The sequence below is a fragment of the Cyclopterus lumpus genome, chromosome 5, assembly GCF_009769545.1.
Source record: "Cyclopterus lumpus isolate fCycLum1 chromosome 5, fCycLum1.pri, whole genome shotgun sequence".
Classification (NCBI taxonomy): domain Eukaryota; kingdom Metazoa; phylum Chordata; class Actinopteri; order Perciformes; family Cyclopteridae; genus Cyclopterus; species Cyclopterus lumpus.
In genome coordinates this window covers 9,606,873-9,626,142 of record NC_046970.1, presented here as the reverse complement: position 1 = coordinate 9,626,142, position 19,270 = coordinate 9,606,873, and the positions used below count along the sequence as shown (strand labels likewise).

Genomic DNA, 19,270 nt, shown 5'->3' with positions numbered 1-19,270 from the left:
TGCCCTGTTATTATCATTACGCTCTGCATATATTTATAGCTCATTTTCCATTCATGAAATACCTGGCACTTGAATAGTGGACCATCTATGTATAAGTAGCCTGTCTTATTGTTCCTCCCCCATGCTCAGGCTGCTTCGCTGCACTCAGTTTGGCACAAAACCTGAAAAAGGCTCCACACAATGAATACTGCACACAGAAATAATAATCGGTGAATCAGTCTTTCCCAAAAGCAAAGATGGAAGTACTTGACGCAAAACATCTTGGGGAGGAAGTTTGGACAGTTAGGTGTACAGAGTCTCTGACTCTGACACCGAAGACCGCTGTTTGCTTCCTGTCAATCGTAGTTTTCCATAACCTTAACTAAGTAGTTGTTTTGAATTAAGTTTACCAAACTTTGATGACAGAGGAGTCAGAGCAGGAGTCATACTGTGTTGTTTTGGACTTCATTGGTGTACTTTATGCAGTAATCCTTTGGGAAGCATGATAAAACTCAAACAACAATTCATAGGTTTATTGTGGCCCTCAAGCACAAAATGTAAACTAAAGTGCAGAGGTCAGTCTACACCAGCAAACTGCTAAATCACAGTAATCTGGTAGATAGTTATTGTGAAGTTACAATAAAATACAGTAATTACACAGTAACGTACTATTAATTCACAGTAATATCCTGCCAAAGCTACTGTGATGTCACAGTATACTGCTTTGTTTTCACAATAATTTACTGTGAACAAGTTACTGTACCTTACTTTGAAACCAATGCAATTAGTAGCCAGTAATTTAGTGTGGATTTACAGTCAAATAATTACAGTATAGCAAATGCTAATTCTGGTCAATATTTTTGCTTTTTTAAATAGTAAAAAGCTTATTCAACACCATTTCAGTTTGATTCCCCACACTGTAACAGTGGGGCCAGCTGCAGGACCGAGCTGAGACGGATGAACAGAGGATGGACTCTCTGTGGATTGAACAATAGAATTCTTCTATAGTAGCTATCTCATTTTTCATGTGCATTCTCAGTAAGGCTCCAATAAGTGAAGGACAGACTGTTTTCTTTTAGCTTTCCTTTATGTGGAGTCATTGGCTGACAATTATTAATTATCCAGACGTTTGGGATGAATAAAGAATGAACAAAGCAAAGCAAAGAATATACGCCTTATTTGATGAACCTAAAACAGCTGCAGGACATTAAGCCCTCAGGAGTTATAGTAATCCAACTAACAGTTTACAAAAGTTTTTTAATGATTCCAACAATAAATAAAAGTGGTGGTGTTTAAACTGATCGCCCCAGCCATTAAGGCTGGCGACAACCTTAAAAGGAAGTATCTTAACCTGCAACAGGGTGAGTGTGGCTCAGTGGTGAGCAGGGTCGTCCTTCAATCAGAGGAATGGTGATTCGATCCCCGCCTCCGCTAGCCCATGTCGATGTGTCTTTGGGCAAGACACTTAAGCCTAAATTGTTCTCGTAGCTGTGTCTATGGTGTATGAATGTGTGTGAATGTTAGTTACCACTGATGGCAATGTGGCACCTTAGCCACTCCCATCAGTGTATGAATGGCTGTGAATGGGTGAATGATGGACAAGCGCTTTGATTGTTCAGAAGACTTGAAAAGCGTTATACAAGTACTGGTCCATTACCATTTACCATTCTCTATAATGTCCATCAGGGGGCAACTCCTCTGGTTGTTTAGAAGTTTATAAGAAAGTAACTCTTCTACTTGATTTATTAACCTCGGTAAACATTGCAAACATTTATCATTTATAAGTCAAATAAAGCAGGGTATGTTTTGGCGGCGGCTACCTTTTGATTTACAGGTCGCTACCATGGCGTGTCGTCTGGGGGAATACTTTAACCCTTTCACAGTGTGTTTTCAGTTCATAAGAGTTCATTGTAACCTTTTTGGTCACCTAAAAATGTCTTATTCAGCATTGGGTTAAATTTAGCTCCACCCTCGTTTCACTTCTTGCTGGCTAAAATGCTGAACTTAAGGCTTTATAACGGCACTCCATAAACCAATAAGTGACATATATGGTATAGTCCTATATAGTCTATGCTTCAGAGCTTTGTACGTAGGAAATAACTCTTAAATCAGCATGTGTCTTTGATCAACAAACGTTAACTGCTTCACACCAGACCAATGCTATACCAACTGGATGGATAAATCAAGCTACTTCTAATGGTTAGGGCAAACTAAACAACCCTGAATAATGCCATTATGTCACATAAATGAACAACTGAAGAGAAAGATGGACGGACATATATGAAATGTTAAACACATACAATTGAGGACTGACCTGGCAGGCGTTATAGAGGAGCTGGTGCTCAAACTTCTTGATGCCCAGGATCTGCTGGAACATCTCGTACAGCTGGTCCTTGCTTAAGATGAGGCTCAGAAGCGGCGCTGGCCGTCATTCTCTGCTGGTGCTTCCTGAGGTCCTCCTCACCTCGGTAGGATGGTGTCAAACTTGGCGATCCAGGAGCTCAGCACTGTCTCTTTGCTCATGACCGTCAATCTCAGGCAGACTGCGCACCCGCTTCTCTATGTGTTTCTTAAAAACCTCCCGCGAGTCGCTGGCCGAGCAGCCACCGCTTTGCACATCCGGGACACACGGTCACTTCTTCAGGAAAACCTGCAATCAATTTATAAATTGACAGATTGGTTGTTTTTATATTATCCAAAAGATTTCTGATTTACATGATTTCATCTGGGAGGCTGGCTTGAAGTGCAGTTGTATGAGGCAGGGAGTACCAGCACAGGAGCAAATCAATGTACTGCTGGATGGGGACAGTGGCAAAATATATTTGAGTAAATATCAGTTCAAGTGTACGTTATTAATTATAAATATTTTCACCCCTTGATTCTGTTTGTCAGGAGCTCTTTACGACAAGAACTGAACTGAAATGTAATTGTATCTATCCCCTCTTTAAAGTCATCAGACTTTTCTGACAAAAAACAACACATTCTCATCCCAACTCATTACTGTAACAGTTCAGCTCCACACCTTCTTTCTGTTAATAGTTGTTTTCATTATATCTGTTTGTCTATTAACTCTCTTGTCATTTCAGACCCAGTCATTCACACCTGATCATCCTTCATTCCCTTCACCTGGTTCTCACGCCCATCTCACCTGCAACCCATTCCCTTGTTAGTCACTCACTACTTAGGTTCCCTCACTTGTCCTCTGCCAGATTGTCTTGTGTTTTGAGACCAAGTTCTCCAGCGTTTCCATAGTCTGTGTCCCTGTTTCTGTCTGTTCTGTTCCTGCAGTTTACTCCAGTAAAGGATTATTATTTGCTTACTCTGTTTTGTCCATTGTGCTTGGGTCCCTGGTCTTCGATCTGTGACAATTACATACTGACTCGTGGTTAGGACCCTTGGCGCCACTTTCTAACAACAGTGGGACTGCTCAGCGTGTCAAGCTATGGCGCTCTACTACGGTGGCAGTAATCACGTGGTAACGTTGTGAATTCAAAGAAAAAAACTTGCTTAAGTTTATGCAACAAAACCTCTTATTGGGAAACATGATTGTGGTTCGGGTTAACAACACCTTGTTGGTTTCACACAGGACATGACCAGCTGTCTCGGTCGAAAGTCTTATGTCATCCTATGAGTCAGTCTCATTCCTGTCTAAAAATACGCGGATGGGTTACATTGTCGTTACTAGAAAGCAAGTCTCACAAAGGCTCTAGAGCGCTTCTTGTGCATCGGTATCAAGGGGAGCGACAAAGTGTTGATATTGGACGTCCTGGGAATTTTAATGGGCTGCCAAAACAGTATAGATAAGTCATCAAAATATTCTAAATATAATGTACACTTCAACTGATTGATTATTTAGCCGTCTTAAATGCGTCCTCAGAAGTACATTGCTTTGCTCCTGTTCTGGTACTCTTGTCTGCTGCTCCTAACTGGAGCAGTTTTGACTGCCATCTGAATCTGACTATGGAGAAGTACCTCATAAAACATACCACGTTTTTCATGTTTTTTCCACATTCATACTTACTAATACTTTACTGATGACCTTGCAGGAGTGTTCCATTGCCTCTGATACTGTATATAAATCAGTATCCTGCACTGTAAATGACTCTGAAAACGTTCCACTAATATGTTGACTAGTTCCTGCAAGGATTTATTTTGTAAGTGCCTTTGCATGTTTTTTGGTCCTTTATTTTGAAGTTCTTCCGGTGAGCCCGGAAATAGATACCTGTCGCACCTTGACATTGCAAAAAGTCTGTGAGTTTTACGGTTTACTGAAGGAGAAGGAGTTCATGTGTGTTTACTCTCATAATCCACTTTACGGACTGCTAAACTCCTAGCTGGAACGGGAACAAGGTACTGTGTGTTTTATTTAGGCTTTAATTACATGTTTAGTGACTTCATTAATTAATTTGTACACTAGTAAGAGCTCATTTCTGTTGTATTAGTTCCATAGCTCTTACGGTGATTTCCGGCTCTTTATGGAGAAAAGAAAATTTGTGTTCACTAAAGGGCTCAAGAATAAAAAGATTTCTGAAACATCAGTACGCTTCACATTGTCCGGCTGGGGTCAGCTACATGCACTACCATTTTATATATTAACTATATATCTCATTGTCATCTGTACCCCCCATCTTTTTCCACATATATTTTATTTTACTACATATATCAGTGTATATTAAATAAGTCTATATACTGTATGTACTGAGCATCTTTATTTGACTAAAGGAATTGAGAGAATGTATCAACATGCTACCTCACTATACAGCAGAGGGCATGTTTTCATAATGGGAGTGTAAAACTTTGAGGATTTGTTCAGTAGGAAACTACTGACAGCAAAGTCTGTGGATTCTCCGGGATAATTTTCTGTGTGAAAAGCACAGATTGAATTATAATCCATGTATTGATACATTCTAGAGATTTAAAACCTAGAAAAATCTAAACAAAACGGTGTGCATAGTGGCCACTTAAGGTAAGTGGAATACCCTCCTCATTCCCATCCTATACATTAAATGTTCTTAATGTTGTTTTTCACGAATTAAGATAATCAAGAAAGGTCTTCAATCACAACCATACTTGGAAGGCCTGATTGTGATTGATGGGCGGTAAATTCCTTTCACCTGCTGTCAGGCTCCTCGTAACCCTTTGTCCCTATTTTCCTCTATCTTTCTATTTCTGTCTTGTCTTCCTTTCGCTCTCTCCCTGCGTCACTTCTAGCCTGAAGCTACAGCCGGGCTGAGAGCTGTGGGTTTTAATTGAATTGGATAACCTGTGCCACCAGCTTCATCTGTTAAATATCATGCCGTTCTCATTTGGCTTACTTGTGCTGCCACATTAACTGATAAGGAAGTGCCAGTCAATGTGTCATGGCCACCAGCCCAACGGAGGCACTGCCTTGTTTTGCTTTAGCACCCAACAGCCCTCAAATCTCTGAACTTCCCCCTTCGTAACATCTGTTCCTGGGCCAGCTTTTAGATAACACAGGTAGCGATTATGCAATAATGTCATAATGACTGATTTTTTAAAATGTGTTCTGAAGGAAATCTGAAGTCTGTGATGTGAATTTACAACAGGCCTGTGAATGTGATAATCTATTTGTCAATGGATTAGTTTTTGAGAGCTATATTAATTGTGTAATAGTGTATGTTTCTGCTATATATTTGTATATATTGAACATCATTAGTGATAAACAAGTGAAATATATAGCGTGGTACATGAGATAATTGAAATGACACAAACAAATTCAAAACGCATGGTTTCGAGATTTGCCTGCACGGTCTGTACTAAAACCTCTCTAATGATTTGGTAGAAGGTATAAACCTACAGCTGCATCATTCCAAAGAGATAATCATCCTGAAAGTGCTTTTTTCTTCATTTTTGCTGTGTGCCACCTTCACTTACTCTTAACCAGTATAATATATACTGATATCTACACATCTGGAAGACTATAAATAAATGGGAGGTGCAGAGAAGATGCTGGCTCATCTGTCATCCCATTTTATTTCTCTCTTCTATTCTTGGTGGATCCAGCCCACTGAATCCTGGTGGTTTGCGAGCACATTACTAAGACTGCCTTGAGGAGCTCAGTGCTCGCTCTGCATAATTTATCAGAGCTAAGACAAGTTATCTCTGCTGAGATACTTTACTCCAAATTATTAGTGTTCCTGTTTGGACAGATTCATTTCAAAAATCTTGCAAGGGGAACTAAACAACTTGCGCAATTTAGTTTAGACATCTGAAATGATAAAAAAGGTAGTAGACATTTAATTGTTGTCCCTGAATTAAGTATTTAACTGATTCTACAGAGAAAGTTTCTTTTTTTTCCTCTACAGGGAGGTCAGAAGTCACATACAGCCACAAAACACCTATGTCTTACCAAACACATAAGCCATATATAATACATACAGTCAGGGCCATAAGTATTTGGACTGTTACACAATTGTTCTTATTTTCGACTTGACACACATTTTAAATGACGCAGTCAATATGTGGTTGAAGTGTAGACTGGAAATGATTCAACATTTCCAATTTGCATTTGGTAGCTGGTCCAGTGAACTTTCAGCATGAGGACCAAAGAGGTGTCAATGCAAGGGAAGGAGGCCATTAACAAGCTGACAAAACTACACAAACCTATCAGGCAGATAGCAGAAACATTAGGATTAACCAAATCAACAGTTTAGTACACTCCTAAAAATAAGGAATGTGCTGGCAATTCTTTTCTTGGTGAAGAAAAAGCCCTTCATAACATGAATACTGAGGTCAAGAATACTCTGGTGGAGGTAGGCGTGTCATTGTCAAAGTCTACAATCAAGAGATGCCTTGATGAATCTGAATACAGACGGTTTACAACAAGTTGCAAACCACTGGTAAGACTGATCAACACGAAGGCCTGATCAGTTTGAGATGAAGGTTCTTTGGAAGATGAAACCAAGATTAACTTGTACTAGAAGTCTACACTTCAACTACATATTGACTGCTTTATTTAAAATCCATTGCAGTCGTGTAAAGAGGCAATATAACAAATTGTGTCATAGTCCAAATACGTATGGCCCTGACTGTATATGCATTCAATTGAAAGGATTTACAGCAGGGTTAAAAAAGACTAAATTAAATATCTGTTTTGGGAATATACTGGTGACAAAATTGCAACACAATACAGACTCACCTCGTAGTAGCTCTGGACAGCATTGATGAAGGCCTCATCAGCAACGATCTGGGTTTCTCCGTTGAGGAATGCCTGGAAACGCTCTTTGACTGTCTGCAGATGCTGCTTACTGATCTAACAGAGACATAACAAGAGCCAAAGAGGATATAAATTATGAAACTCTGTGAAGTATACAACAATTATATTCCCTGAAAAAGGGACTGAAAAGCTATTACGGTGGTTTTCAATTAGAATACATTTGGTTTAATTTCCTTTTGCCTTATTTCTTGACTTTAGACATCTTAAATATCAATCCTTAAATAAGATCCTTTTGATGTATAATCACCTGAGCTTACAAAGCACCTACATCCTACAGGACGTAAACAGTTTGCTAAGGCTCACAGCAGAAAAACCTTTAACTAAAAGTACTTTTCGGCAGGTGATGTTGCCCAGTTACCACATACAATCTATCCATTGACACAGTGATATGCGTGCATGCCGGGATGTGTTTATAATTAAAGTTACCCGATAAACATTATCATATGAAGAACGGAATCCTCCTTCAACAAAGACAATAGCACAACAATGAAATGACCAATAAAAGCCTCCCTCCCTGCTAGCAGACTCCACACCCATTGGCCAGTCTCCATCCGCAGCCTTGGTAACCGTTACCATGGCCACTGCAGCAGGGGAAGCAGTAGGAGATTACAGCTTCCATAATGGGGGTCAAAGTTCACAGTTCAGATTAACTACAGTGAAGACAGCTGTGTGCCAATGTATCCATAATATATTAGTTATGGGTCAGTGTGTTGTCTCACTTGGTTGAAGAACTAAAATAAGTAATATATCGTCAAAGCTCAAGCAGCTTAATACATTTGCAGATATTGACACAAACATACTAACAGATAGTACCAGGGTACCAGGCCCCTCAAGAATTCTCACCTTTAATTTAAACCGTATTATTGAATAATTATAAAAAGATCTGCCTAAAATCACTTCTGGGGAATACCTCCAAATACCTCCTCGCACACCTTTACTTTTCTTATTCATGAGACTATAAAAGGTGGACTGTCAGGAAAATGTCAATATAGGTCATTTTAAATGTTCCTGGAAAGGACAGTCTCTAAAACGTTCGAATTGTTAGAAGTTATGTGTTTTTTGGGTGCAGCTTTATGTTAAAAATGTAAGATTTCCCCCACCTGACCTCCCATTCTAAATGTGTGTGTGTGTAGTACTGGCTCAGCAGTCAGTCTGGGTCTTTCCTGTTCGAATAGATTGGCCAGCAGCACGCTGAAACTAGCTCGCTCGCTTGCTAGGAGGTTAGCAGGTATGATCCAGACTAAAGTTAGCGACCTAGCTTGCTATGAGTAAATGAAGCAGGCTAATGGCAGCTGGCTTATTGAATCCCACTTGCACACTTAAATACTATGGTGTTCGTGATGACTCTTCTGAGACCACTGTTGTTTTATCAAATATTTATATTTACCAAATTAGCACATTTTCTATAGAGTCATCACCAATGTCATGGAACATTTCTAACAGGGCAACCGTACACAGGGGACATATTGATTTCAGCAGCATTTAAAGTACGATTCAGTTATTGAAAACTGTGATTAACGATGTAAAGTGGCACTCATAATTTACTCAGTATTTGTTTGTACAATGTGTAATCTTTTAGTAAAGAGTGATCAATTGTGACTGTTATCTTACTTTTAAATGAGTGGACTAGTATACATTTTACCTTCAGATTGAAATTATTTTTTTTTATCAGGCCTAATATTGACCTTCTCTGTAGAGAAAGGTCTGATTTAAAAGTTGTATCCCCACAACTTTAAGAATAGATACAATGTATATGTATAAAGTTGGTCATAGTAATCAAAGTATATATATGGATATATATTTGTTCTATTATCAGTGCATAGTATAATGACACGCACAGTCGTACTGTATAGAGTGTTTTTCTTTTTCATTAACCATCTTCCCCTTTGGGTTTCCACTCTTGGCTCACATTCCTGAAGATATCGTTCCTCTCCAGTTGTGCATGTTAGGAGGCATCTGTTCTAATGTAACGCTCTGTTGCCACTGCCACTCCAGGGAGACAATGACAGCGGAAGAAGAAAAGAAAGAAAAGAAGTAGTGCAATGACAGGAGCATTTCAGAGAGGGGCCTCAAAAGGAGAGTAGGGAAGGAATGAAAGAAAGGGGAAAAGAGAAATATGGATAGGAACAATGAGACAACTTGTCACCAGCTAGAGGCCAGTCCAGTGGGGAGCTATGAGAATGTGGAATGAGAGCCAAACAGTGTAGGACAGAAAGGATTACAGCCAAAAGGTAAGCGGTGATGCCAAATTAGCACATTTTCTATATTTTACCACTTTCAGAACTGCACTAATCAATATTTATATATATATATACAAGTGGAGCTGTATACCTTTGACTTATCCAAAAGAGCTGTATGATAGTTATCTGTCATTTAAATAAGGTTTGTCATTGCAGGTGGAATAAACAGGTGTTCTGACAAATATAACTACACAAGACCAGCTAAGAATGACCTACCAACATGATGTGCACATGTGCAGTGAGTTCCAGAGACCACGCTGAAATGAAACTGCAGCTGAACTGAATTGCTCCCAAAAAACTAATTTTAAAGAGCACCGAGCTCACAGGTTATGTTTATGGCCTAGGAAAGTTCAATCAATATTTGACAACATGAGCTACTCTCTCTACAAACCAGAATCCAGAAAAGTAAGTCTCAAATGTGTGATGTCATCAAGTAAAGTCTGATACTGCTCCATAAACATTTAATGGGAGACAGATTTTGTGTTGTTTTCTTTCAATGAGCTTTATTTGATTCTAGTGTTCACAGTTGTGTAACAGAAAATATACTCATATTCTCAAAACATTCCCGTGAGTACTCTGTGTTATCCCCATTCATTGTCTGTGGAGCAGTTCCACACTTTATACGTCAGTTGCAGCTAAAGATCAGGCTACACCAATATTAGTAGTATTGTAAATTTGTCAAATTAGATGCAGGCACTACTGGTATACAACATGATCACTTCATTTGAGGCATTATTCATTTTGTTCTCCCAGATTCCGTGTTTTTGCCTCCCTGCCAATGAAACAAGATGTTTTCATCTGACAGAGGGTAAAATAAGAGTATCTGGAAGGCAAAACTCTACAAAATCCAAATTCTGAGAATTTGAAGAGCTCTACTGAGCTGTACTACTGAGATGTCCATCTGTGGTCACTGAGAGAAACAATAACAGAGAGAAACTCGGCTGACAGTGAATGAAGGGTATTGTGGAGTCATACAAAATGTGAGGTGTTACTGTAACCGTTTTGAACCAACACTGCACACAACTCTGTTTCCCTTGGCCTCTTCACATACTCCACAGATTCTGCTCTGTGATTGTACATTTAACACAAGATAACATTTTGGGTGCTACCCAATTTTGGCAAAGGCCAGTTTAAAAAGTCTTTCATCTGAGAGTCTTTCCTTTTAGAGTCTCTTGCTCTCAATCAATCGTTGCTGGAATAAATCTTCAGCATGTTGGTGCATCACAGGTCGGAGCTGCATAGCACATTAGACCAGGAGTCAGGAACACAATACCAGAGGCAGAGCCATGAGGGACAGATCTGCTGTGCAGGATTCAGTTATTACTAATTGTTGTAAAATTTTAGAAACCGCTGGAGGAAGATACTTCTTCAGGTTCTTGTTTCTCAGGCCAGCTGGATGTCCTCTCAGTCAGCGGAGATGTTTCTGCTCGCAGTGGGCTTTCAAGCTTGCAGACTCTACTTCAGCAATGAAGAGGTAATCTAACATGGGGGGGACCACATCTGCTGAGGCAAAACGGTCAAAATCGGATGCAACTTTATTTTAATGGTTAATTTGATAGTTACTGAATCAAAGCACAATTTCCAAGTGAAGTCAAAAGAAAATCAATGATGAATTTGATTGACTTTCAAACAACCAAACTCTGTTAAGGCAATCTAACACCCATGTTTAGTGTTTTCAGCCACAGATGTTGATCCATTTTGAAATGGCTTACAGAGGACGTGTTCACAGAACAGCAGACAACATATAGATCAAAGGAAATGAAACATATCCCTTTTGTACGATAAGTCACCAGGAAAAATGTCCACCACACCGTCACTTTAACCTACACCATGACCTACACATTAAGAATCCAATGAAGCACACACTCGTGCTCTCGCTGACATTTGAATTGACATTAACCCTTTCTTCCTCTTTCAGCAGGGAACATGTTGGAGCTTCGTGGTGATGACATAACATCAAATGGACGGTTAATCCCAGATTACACACTTGCACAGCAGACCAACAAAGGATTGAGAAAGTGCTCATCAGGGCGAGAGCTGCTGTTCACACACTCACACACAGAGTTTGCACATGAATACAGGGCAGTGGTAAATGCTTTGCAGGATGCACATACACACACACACACACACACACCTCCCCAACATGCTGTGGCCTTAAGCAAATCCAAAATAAAGGGGGAAAAAACATGCTTTTAAATATTTCGCAATTACACTGAATATCCACACTGAATATCCACACTGACATAGTGATTGAGAGTGTAAGCCTCAAAACAAGCTACCCACTCATTACTGGCACAGGATCAGCTGCTGGCAAATCACTGTAAAAACGTTTTAACTGCAACCAACGCCTTACTTGCCAACAAGGTGTCTAGTGGTAAAAGATACTGTTCTTCTCCCATTCGGTGGCATTAATTTAACATTCTGTGATAGGTGTCTTGAGCTACTAATGTCATACTGTAGAAAAAGTGTGGAGCTTTCCATTTAGATATATTGCACTAATCAAGCATTGGCAGATCAGGGATTAGTCTAAGGAAATGAAGGCACAGACAGCTTGGAAATCTGCCTCTGTGTTCAATAGTCTTCTGCACTCTACACTCCTGACCATCCTGCTTCATGCTCTTTAATTTGGTTAATCCAAAGCAGTTTCAACAGATATATTTCTTCAGAAACAATGCTCATTGGCTATAAGTGTAGTGGAGTATGTGACTGTAGATGTCTGAGCATCCTGGGTGGCTTTTTGTGTTGATGCAATGTGATTTAACACACAAGTGTTGGTAGACTTTGGAATAAGAGCTTCTGATAGAAGTGGAACTCTGTTGCTGGGTAGTTGTGGCTGCATCAGAAAAGAGAGCCTCACTGTAAATCTGCTGTACCAAGTGGAAACAAAGAGCAATGTTGTTTTATCAATCAATAGCAAACCATGTGAAGGCTAATTTTGTTCTCAATTACAAAAAGTTCACAAATTTACTAAAGGTCCATTGTGTAGGATCCGGGGGCATCTCAGGGTGAGGCTGCAGATTGCAACCAACTGAAACTTCTTCCGTATGCCAAGCTGTAGGAGAACTACAGTGGCTGATTCTAAAAACATGAACATGCAATGGAGACGGTTTTTGGTTTGTCCTTTCTGGGCTACTGTAGAAACATGACTGACCTCTGTATGTAAATATAAACGGTTCATTCTAAGGTAACGAAAACACACCAATAATTATTTTGAGGTGATTATACACTAAATAAAACATACATAATATCATATTCCTTCCCTGCCAATAGATCCCACTAAATGCTGCACACTGTACCTTTTAAGAGTGTGTTCGGGCCTGAGAACAGTTGTTTTTAGTGACAAATTACATGTAAATGAATGATATACATATTACAGAATATGTAGTAGAAGTGATGCTGAATGTGATATTCTTATATGGTAACCCCTCTAGTCCTGCTCTTTGTGCGACGCCACTGGTGATGGAAAGCTAGTTGGGTACATTGTGGTGGGCTGTTTAAAAGGCCATGGACTTGTCATGCTAATTGCCCTGTGGCCCTGCACACGACGGTGATGAGTATCAAATTAGAGTCTCAATAGATTGGATCGGTATGATGACTCACCCTGCACAGCCTAATTACACCTTCTAAAAGTGGATGTGTCAAAGGACCTCTGTACACTGAAGCACCTTCGCAGTTGACTACCTTTGTGTGTGCCATGTGTGTGTGTGTGTGTTGTGTGTGTGTTTGTACGTGAACACAACTGACAAGGCTTTTATAATAATTAGCAGTCTACATTCTGTCCTTTTGAATTATGCAGACCTTATTGATCTGTTTCTACAACACACACACAAACACACGCACATAAACACGAACACACGCACACACAAATGTGCCGCAAACCTTTGATGGCATAATTCAAAATGGTTTTCCTTTCTTTAACTGCCTGGTTTTATAGTTATGTACACTGATGCTGAAAGCAGTGATTGGGGAAAAGTCTATTTAGTGACACATAGAAGTGATATCTTTATTGTTTCAGGTGTATCTTAGTGGCCTGCTCCGTGTTTGTGTCCTTTTCTGCATGACTGGACAAAAGCGAGCCAAGTTCTGACTGGTGTTCTTGAGTTTACTCTTGTGAGTCTGTGCCGTCTGTCCTCTTCCAGATCTCCATGACGGAGAGGAGGTTGTGTAAAACACATCCTATTTGTCTGGTGACACCTGAAGTCTCTCCACGTCCTTCCGGATCCAGTCATCATATACATTTAGAATCCATCTTTCATTTTGTCAAAATTATAATTTTACAATGTTGGTCTATTCCGTTTACCGGACATCTGTTGCAGGTCCGTCAGTCCAGTCATATATATGTCATATACAGTTCATATGCATGTACTATTCTTGTGAACCTGATATCTCAGCAACGCTTTGAGGGAGTTTCTTCAAATTTAGCACGAATGTCCACTTGGACTCTATCATGAACCGATTACATTTTGGAGGCCTAATGTCCTTGTGATCTCACAAAACACGTTTTGAATTATGAATTGACAGAGAGTGGTGTATGCTTTACAGATTGTTAAGGCTCCTGAGACAAACTTATATAAATATATTTGTTTCCTCTACTAATATTGTCTCCAAGTAAGTCAAAATGAAAAAAGTGATTATTCTGCAATACAACTGTAATAAAAAAATACTGAATGTTTCCAGTTTCACAGTGTTTTTACTAACACAGATAATATAAATGGGCAAAGCTTCAGCTGAGTTCATCTGAGTGCACTGCCACACATGTTGATGTGATGGTGGGCTGTTTTACCAAGTTTCCCACTGAGCCTGAATTACTGGTTCAAGAAAGCAGTAAACATATTTAAAAGCTGTAGTTACACATTTTCCCACATGAACAAAGGTAAGAAGTAACATGTTTTACGTGATTTGATTAAAAAGCCTACCTTGAGTTTTGGAAGTGATTTTAATTGTCACATTGCTGATAAAATTGTCTCTGGACTTCTATCTCACTCCATAAGCAGATGGACACACAGAGCTTTGTTCATCCATTTAAACCATCTTCACCAGGAAGACGGCTACTGGGTATCTCGCACAGTGTCTCGCTCAAGGATACTTTGACATAAGCACAGGAGGAGCCATGCATCAAACTGATGACCCACTCTATCCCCTGAGCCACAACCGCCTCTATACTAGTTAAATGTCATTTGTATCAACTCTAGAGCTGCGGTTGCAAAGATATGACTTGCAGAAGATACCAACCATCATGTCTGGATTCTTGTAAATGCCCAACTAAAACACAGCTTCAGACAGCCTGAGGAGATCCCTCTGTTCTGTCAAAACTGAAAGGCAACATGAATAAAAAACAAAGGAGAAAATATTTTGCTACAGATAATTACTTGTCCAATAAAGAACTAGCATTACTGCTCTGACTACTGAGAAAGTTGTATATAATTTGTTTTGTTTCGGGCCCCCTTGGGGGCAATAAGCTTTAAAAGCCAAAACTGATTTATTATCTCTTGACATGAAATTGAAATAAATGCCCATGTGCTTTTGAGTGGGGTTTTTATCAGAGGTATGATGGCAAACTTTAAAATGAGCTGGGTTTGTCAGACTGAGAAGCCTGGATTGAAATCAGCTGGGGGCCTCAAATGATTTATGATATGATCCTAGGATTTACCAACACTTCTGGGTTTCATGCAGCAGGGTTTCACTTAGATTCTCTTACAAAACCCAAAGGATTATTAGAGTTCAATATTTTTGAAAGCGACATGATTGAGGGTGTATATCGCAATCATAACTTTATATCATTGATAATGTCCAAGGTTAACTGTAGAGACGTTTTTAACTAAGTCAAATATTGTACTTTTTACTGCATGTGTTATAGTTAGTAGTTCTAACAGTATATACAGATAATAATTGAGTAGTATATAAAGGAGTTAAATATACATTATTCTAAAATGGCACATTCCGCATGAATACTTTTACTCTTGGTACTTTAAAGGGAAAATTCACTTTTTATGAGGATGGGCAATCAGTGCTGACGGTAAATGTAGTCCACTGAAGTAATAAATTCCCAAGTACATACTATATTGACCGAATTACATTACATTACATTACATGTCATTTAGCTGACGCTTTTATCCAAAGCGACTTACAATAAGTGCATTAAACCATGAGTCCAAACTCAGAACAACAACAATCAAGCAAGTACAATTTCTTCAATAAAGTTAAACTACAAAGTACTATCCGTAAGTGCCATTTAAGTGCTACTAAAGTGCTAAACAACAAAGTGCTATTGGTAAGGGACATTTAAGTGCTCCTACGGCATTTAAGTGCTACCCATTCAAGGTATAGTCGAAAAAGATGTGTTTTTAGTTTGCGACGGAAGATGTAGAGACTTTCTGCTGTCCTGATGTCAATGGGGAGCTCGTTCCACCAATGAGGAGCCAGCACAGCAAACAGTCGTGATTTTGTTGAGTGTTTAGCTCGAAGTGAAGGAGCTACAAGCAGATTGGCAGAAGCCGAGCGAAGTGAACGGGCTGGGGTGTACGGTTTGACCATGTCCTGGATGTAGACTGGACCCGATCTGTTCGCAGCACGGTACGCAAGTACCAATGTTTTGAAGCGGATGCGGGCGGCCACCGAGTGTGACCTTCACTGGTTACCACCAGTGAAGGTCGCGGAGGAGCGGAGTAGTGTGGGTAAATTTTGGTAGGTTGAAGACCAGTCGAGCAGCTGCATTCTGGATGAGCTGTAGAGGTCGAATGGCATTAGCAGGTAGACCTGCCAAAAGGGAGTTGCAATAGTCCAGCCGTGAGATGACCAGAGCCTGGACCAGAACCTGTGCCGCCTTCTGAGTGAGAAGGGGTCGTATTCTCCTGATGTTGTACAGCATGTACCTACAGGAGCGTGTTATTGCGGCAATGTCAGGGAGAGTTGACTGTCGAGCGTCACTCCGAGGTTCCTGGCAGTCGGAGTCGGAACCAGCACTGAGTTGTTGAAGTTAATAGTTAGGTCGTGGGTGGGAGAGCATTTTCCTGGAAGGAGGAGAAGTTCAGTCTTGTCCGGGTTAATTTTCAGGTGGTGAGCGGACATCCACTGAGAGATGTCGGTCAGACAGGCAGAGATTTGTGCTGCTACCCGTGTTTCAGATTGGGGAAACGAGAGGATCAGTTGGGTGTCGTCAGCATAGCTGTGGTAGGTGAAGCCATGCGAGCGAATGACAGAGCCAAGAGAGTTGGTGTACAGAGAAAAGAGAAGAGGACCAAGGACTGAACCCTGAGGGACCCCAGTAGTCAGAGGACAAGGCTCAGACACAGATCCTCTCCAGGTTACCCGGTTGGTGAGGTAGGATGAGAAGAGTGAGAGCGCGGTGCCTGAGATACCCAGGTCCTGGAGGGAGGACAAGAGGATCTGGTGGTTCACTGTGTCAAAGGCAGCGGAAAGGTCTAGAAGGATGAGGACAGAGGAGAGAGAGGCTGCTCTAGCAGTGTGAAGCTGCTCAGAGACAGCAAGGAGGGCAGTCTCTGTTGAGTGGCCTGTCTTGTATCCAGACTGGTGGGGGTCTAGAAGGTTGTTACAGTGAAGAAAGGAGGAGACTTGGTTAAAGATAGCTCGCTCTAGAGTTTTGGAGAGGAAGGGAAGGAGAGAGACAGGTCTGTAGTTGTTGACTTCAGATGGGTCGAGAGTGGGTTTCTTCAGGAGAGGGTTGACTCTTGCCTCCTTCAGAGAGTTAGGGAAACAGCCGGTTGAGAGGGAGGTGTTAATAAGATGGGTGAGAAAGGGAAGAAGGTCCGGAGCAATGGACTGGAGAAGGTGAGAAGGGATGGGGACAAGGGGGCAGGTGGTTGGGCGGGCAGAGGTTACCAAGGTAAGAACTTGATTAGGAGACAGGGGGATAAAAGAGGAAAACAAGTGGGAAGAAGGTGAAGTTACTGGAGGTGTAGTTATGGAAGATGGATTAGTAAATGAAGAGCGTATGTCGTCTATCTTTTTTGTAAAGTAGTCAACAAAGTGGCTTGGTAGAAGGGTGGAGGGAGGGGGGGGACCAGGGGGGTCAAGGAGGTTGGAAAAAATTGAGAAGAGCTTTTTAGGGTTAGATAAAGAGGATTCGATTCTGGATTGATAGAACAGACTTTTGGCTGCAGAGATGGACGCAGAGAAGGAGGAGAGAAGAGATTGATAGGCAAGCAGGTCGCTGGCGTGTTTGGATTTTCGGCATTTCCTTTCCGCTGCTCGCATAGTGGCTCTCTCGGCGGCACCGGTTCGGATAGCCACGGAGCCGGAGAGGACTTGCGGACCTTTCGAGTCGTAAGAGGACAGAGAGAATCAAGAGAGGACGACAGCGTAGAGAGAAGAGTGTCAGTGGCGAAGTTAGGCTGCATAAGTGCGAAGGAATCGGTTGAGGGGAGGGCTGACAGAACAGAGGAGGCCAGAGGAGGGTGAGAGGGTGCGGATGTTGCGACGGACAGATGCAGAATCCGTTGTGGGAGGGTTGTCAGTTCCAAAGAGTGGGAGAGAGTAAGAGATGAAGAAATGGTCAGAAACATGAAGTGGAGTTACAGTGAGGTTAGCTGTAGAGCAGTTTCTGGTGAAAATATAGTCAAGGTGGTTGCCAGCTTTGTGAGTAGGAGGGGAAGGACTGAGAGAGAGAGCAAAGGAAGACAGTAAGAGTAGCAGGTCACATGACTTCTCAGTCTGGATGTTAAAGTCACCCAGAAGGATGAGCGGGGGTCCATTTTCTGGGAAGTTTGATAGGAGGACATCTAGTTCTTCCAATAAGTCTCCAAAGGAACCAGGAGGACGGTAGAGAACGACAATGGTTAGATGAACCGGATGAGTAACCGTCACTGCATGAAACTCAAAAGACAGTGGGGTAAATGGAAGCGGGTAGAGAGCAAAACTCCATTTGGGTGAGATGAGTAGACCTGTGCCACCACCCCGACCAGAGGGTCTGGGTGTGTGGCTGAAGGAGAAGGCCGAGGAGAGAGCAGCAGGGGTTGATGTGTTGTCTGGTGTGATCCAGGTCTCAGTGAGAGCCAGGAAGTCCAGCGATTGCTTGATAGCGAAGCCAGAGATGAAGTCCGCCTTGCGGTTAGCTGACTGACAGTTCCAGAGGCCCCCAGTGACGAGGCGCTGGGTCTGTGTAGAGCGGGTGGGATAAATAAGAGAGGAAGGATTTTGGTGCATGTGTGACCGAGTCCGCGGTCTATAGTATCTACGAGTAGATGTGCACACAGGTATGAAGAGAAAACACATTTTCACAGGGAAATGTTTATACTCAGCCGCCCTCAGCCACCACCGAAGACTCCAACAAAAGACTCCTAGGTCTTTATCCTCCGAGTCCAACAAAAGACTCCTGGTCTTTATCCTCCGAGTCTTCATACGAGGAGTCTTCCCTGACGCTTCAGCTGACGCTACAGGCCCCAACCTGGTTATACACCCGAGTTGGCGGTAATTGGTTACAGCTGTGTCGAGCCCGCCCACAGGTCGTTGAAGGAATTGCCCACTCAGTGATCGATACTGGTAAGCAGGGGATCCTTGCTACCAGTGAAGTCTCAGTTTGCTAGAATGTGAAATTCTTGCCAAACTGATTAAGGACAAAGATCTGTTTACCTCAAGGTAAAAAGTAGAATACAGTTTAGTCCCTAGTAGATTTGGATTACAGAGCAAATACTGAAATCCTAGCTGGTTTGGTTGACTTTTCAGACACTTGTGTAAAAAAGCAACAAATCGCAGCTCAAAGTGATCAAATTAGAAAGACAGTACAGACTAGCATTCTAGTATAACTAAATACAGCAGATACAGTAGTAATATAGCAGAGAAACCTCTTTAAAGAATA

General features: G+C 41.3%; 1 protein-coding gene across 1 annotated transcript in view; it reads right to left on the bottom strand.

The window, feature by feature from the left end:
- cadpsa (Ca2+-dependent activator protein for secretion a) overlaps positions 1-19,270 on the bottom strand; it is a 137,055-nt gene that overhangs the window by 107,233 nt on the left and 10,552 nt on the right. Inside the window, 5 exon segments of the mRNA XM_034532568.1 lie at positions 2,294-2,386; positions 2,388-2,450; positions 2,452-2,502; positions 2,504-2,629; positions 7,139-7,252. Of these exon segments, the coding sequence (XP_034388459.1) occupies positions 2,294-2,386; positions 2,388-2,450; positions 2,452-2,502; positions 2,504-2,629; positions 7,139-7,252 (447 nt within the window).